The sequence below is a fragment of the Telopea speciosissima genome, chromosome 2 (genome assembly GCF_018873765.1).
Source record: "Telopea speciosissima isolate NSW1024214 ecotype Mountain lineage chromosome 2, Tspe_v1, whole genome shotgun sequence".
Classification (NCBI taxonomy): Eukaryota; Viridiplantae; Streptophyta; class Magnoliopsida; order Proteales; family Proteaceae; genus Telopea; species Telopea speciosissima.
In genome coordinates this window covers 21,034,094-21,037,706 of record NC_057917.1, presented here as the reverse complement: position 1 = coordinate 21,037,706, position 3,613 = coordinate 21,034,094, and the positions used below count along the sequence as shown (strand labels likewise).

General features: G+C 41.5%; 1 protein-coding gene across 1 annotated transcript; it reads left to right on the top strand.

Moving 5' to 3' along the window:
* Positions 1-1,253: 1,253 nt before the first annotated feature.
* On the top strand, positions 1,254-2,725 carry LOC122649600 (UPF0481 protein At3g47200-like). The gene has a single exon (XM_043842813.1). The coding sequence runs from the start codon at positions 1,320-1,322 to the stop codon at positions 2,703-2,705; it is 1,386 nt and encodes a 461-aa protein (XP_043698748.1). The 5' UTR covers positions 1,254-1,319; the 3' UTR covers positions 2,706-2,725.
* The last annotated feature ends 888 nt before the right edge of the window (positions 2,726-3,613 follow it).

Below are 3,613 nucleotides of genomic sequence, written 5' to 3'. Positions count from 1 at the left end.
TTCACATCTTTGAGTTTTCTCAACCCAAGTTCCCTCTCTCTTTTGGGAAGTCACATTGATGCCCAACTTAACTAATGGTGTGAAGGAATTTGTTATTGTCAGTGCCTTTCCACAAAAGGCACTCATCATAGATTCCATTCTCTGGATGATAGATTATGGTAATCCGAAAGTACCTGTCAAATAAATATAAGAACTTTATAAGATTGACTTAATCAATACCAATCTACCTGCATAAGAAAGGAATGTAGCTTTCCATAGTTGAAGTTTCTTCCTTAGATTATCAAGAATAAGCATACAAGGGTGGTAGTGAGCCTGGCCATAATGAGAGGAAGGCCAAATATTCAACTGGGAATGAACCCTCAAAAAATCCCGAAATAATTCTAAGATTTGCTTTTGCCTCTGATATCTCAGTTAAGAGCAAGAGGACTTTTTCATTTGTTTACATTCAAACCAGACATCGCTATTAAGGATGAAAGAAGCTCGATAGTGGATCTTATTGAACATACATTTGCCTTGGTGAAAATCATGAGATCATCAACGAAAGCAACATGAAACAATTAGAGTTCTTTATACTTAGAAAACAGATGAATCTTCTTCTAATCCACTTGGCGCTGAATCAGCCTAGAAAAATCTTCAATAATCAAGGTAAATAAGAAGGGGGGAAAGAGGATATCCCTGCCTAATTCCCACCGTACTCTTAAAGTACTCTACAGACTCACATTGACCAAGACAGAGAAATGGGCGAAAGAGACCAGGTAGCACCCAACTTATGAAGGTCAATAGGAATCTCATCTGCACCATAACATCCTTGAGAAATTCTCAACGCACCAAATCATAGTCTTTGTGAATATCTACTTTTTATATCACTACTGGAGGTAGAATCAAACTATGGAAACCTCTAACAAGCTCATTACAAAGGAGAATGTTATCGCTGCAGTAGTTATGTTACTTCCAAAACCAAATTCGAATCTCTCTTCTTGATGACTTCGTTATTGGAACTTTTCCAGGATCATGATGGTCAATTTTTGAGTGCTGTGAAAAGTAGACCCTTTATACTTTGACAAATTCATCGAAGACTGCTAGTCGCTCTGTCAAAGTACTATAACGCGTAGGCCAACTATCTACTGTTATAAATCATCAATGCACGCAAATCAATTAGAAGCCACACAGATAATCTGGCCCATTTCGCCTGATCTCTGCACCTACCATTCAACTCCTGCGCATGACGGGAAGACTTATAGGTGGATCTGAGTTCAGTTTCAGTTCGACGAATTTCAATTTCAAATTCGGAAGGTGAAGAAGAAACAAAAATTGATGAGATGGGGGAAAAATCGGGGGAGACGAACCTAGAAGATGAACAAGGCAAAAACAATCATGTCATCAGGGTCAGTGACTGTGATGTAAACCAGAATCGATTAGCTTCTATGCGGCAACGGATCTTAGAACCGCCGCGATTATTGAAGATTTCTGCTGGCCGAAGCTCTTGCTCCATCTTCAGAGTCCCTCAGAGATTCATTGAGATGAACGGACAAGTCTACGAACCCCACGTCGTCTCCATAGGCCCTTACCACTGTGGGAAGCCTCACCTGAAAATGATGGAAGAGCACAAATGGCGCTTTCTTGGTTCACTTCTCTCTCGAACCCAATCCAAAGGTCTTACCTTGGAAGACTATGTGAGAAACGCAAAGGGATTAGAGGAAAGGGCAAGAGAGTGTTATTCAGAGACTATTTCCCTTGATTCGGATGAATTCGCTGAGATGGTGGTGCTCGACGGCTGTTTCATCATCGAGATCTTTCGCATCGTTGGGAATTTGGTAAAAGTCGACCCAGATGATCCAATCTTTACGGTCTGGCTCTCTACTTTTCTCTTGAGAGACTTTCTCAGACTTGAGAATCAACTCCCCTTCTTCGTCTTACAATCCTTATTCGACCTATCAAAAATGCCTGAAGAAGAAGACCACCACACAGGTGTTCCCTCTCCTTCCTTGGCTATGCTGGCTTTGGAATTCTTCAACCATGCTACTATGGAGAGAACCCCTGAAGTGATTCAGAGATTCCGAAACTACAAAGCGAAGCATCTACTAGATTTGCTCCGATCTACCTTCACAGAATCAGCTGAAGAAGAACCACGGAAGGGAAACCCCAAAACCCGTGTGATTGAAACTGTGATCAAACTTCGTCGCGCAGGGATCGTGTTCAAGCAGGGGAACACCGACAGTTTCCTGGACGTGAAATTTAGAAATGGAGTGCTTGAAATGCCGGCTATTACCATTGATGACTTCACGAGCTCCTTCTTCGCTAACTGCGTGGCTTTCGAGCAATGTCACAGACACTGCTCAAATCACATTACCTCCTATGTGACTTTACTGGATTGCCTCATCAACACTTACAAGGATGTCGAGTTCCTCTGCGATGCGAAGATCATAGAGAATTACATCGGCACAGAAGGAGACGTTGCTCGATTCTTGAATAATTTGGGAAAGGACTCGGCGTTTGACATCGAGAGGTCTTACCTCTCCAGTTTGTTTGATGAGGTGAACGAGTATTACAGGAATGGGTGGCATGTACAGTGGGCGAGCTTCAAGTACACTTACTTTAATACACCATGGTCTTTCATTTCAGCTGTGGCTGCAGTGATTCTACTTGTCCTCACCATGACCCAGACCTTTTATTCTGCTTATCCTTACGTCTTCGAATCCAAGTAAAATGGCAATTGATTACTTGAGATGAGATTTGTTGTATTACTGTATAAATTTAATTTCAACTTTAATCCTTAGAATTCATTCAAATATGGAATTGACATAGTTCCGCTGTGTGATTAAATCCATAATCAAAGTCTTAGTATTAATTGGTGTTGCAGCAGGAAATTGACTCTCCGCATATATGAGCTGCATATATGAGCTGCACTACGTGAGGTAACTATAGAAGACAAAGAAAGAGACACCCTGAGAGGGCCGGAGCTCTATCCGGCAAACTCTCCGATGCTTAATTTAGCTTCCTCGAAATTGAAGGGATCGGAATAGCAGAGCAATATCACGAGAGTGTGATGTGGTAATTGTGTCCCGGAGGAGGTTCTATTTATATTGGGTGCCTGGTAACTTGAATTGGAGAGGAGGATCCTTCTCAGATACGTATTCTGCCTGAATTAGTAGTTTCCTTTGGGAGTAGAAATCATTCCTGGAGAGTCTACTTAAGAAAGCTTCTATATCTTGTAGATCTGATAATTTTCCTTCCCTTAATAGGGAGTTGGGAGCGTAGATCTTCTTGATTTCTTATTTGGAGTGTGCCTCCTTGTTCCGGAGTTTAGTTCTTGGAAGGTTCCCATATTGGGAAAGTAAGACGAAAGATTCATTGGATTATGTTTCGTATTTTGTGTCTCCACATGTCCCGTTATGAATGGTCGAAGTATTTTACCTATAATAGAGGCCCCCTACTCCCTCAGCTCGTATGTATGAACAGTGCGAGTAGTTCACTTCTGTGGTACGAGCTACGAAATCCATGAACTGCCATAAGGTCATCCTTGTTCAGGAGGGTATTGTGGTAATTGCATCTTAGAGTATTTGTAAAGCTTACCTTTTACGCTATTGTGATGTTTCAAATATTGCATGTTCTC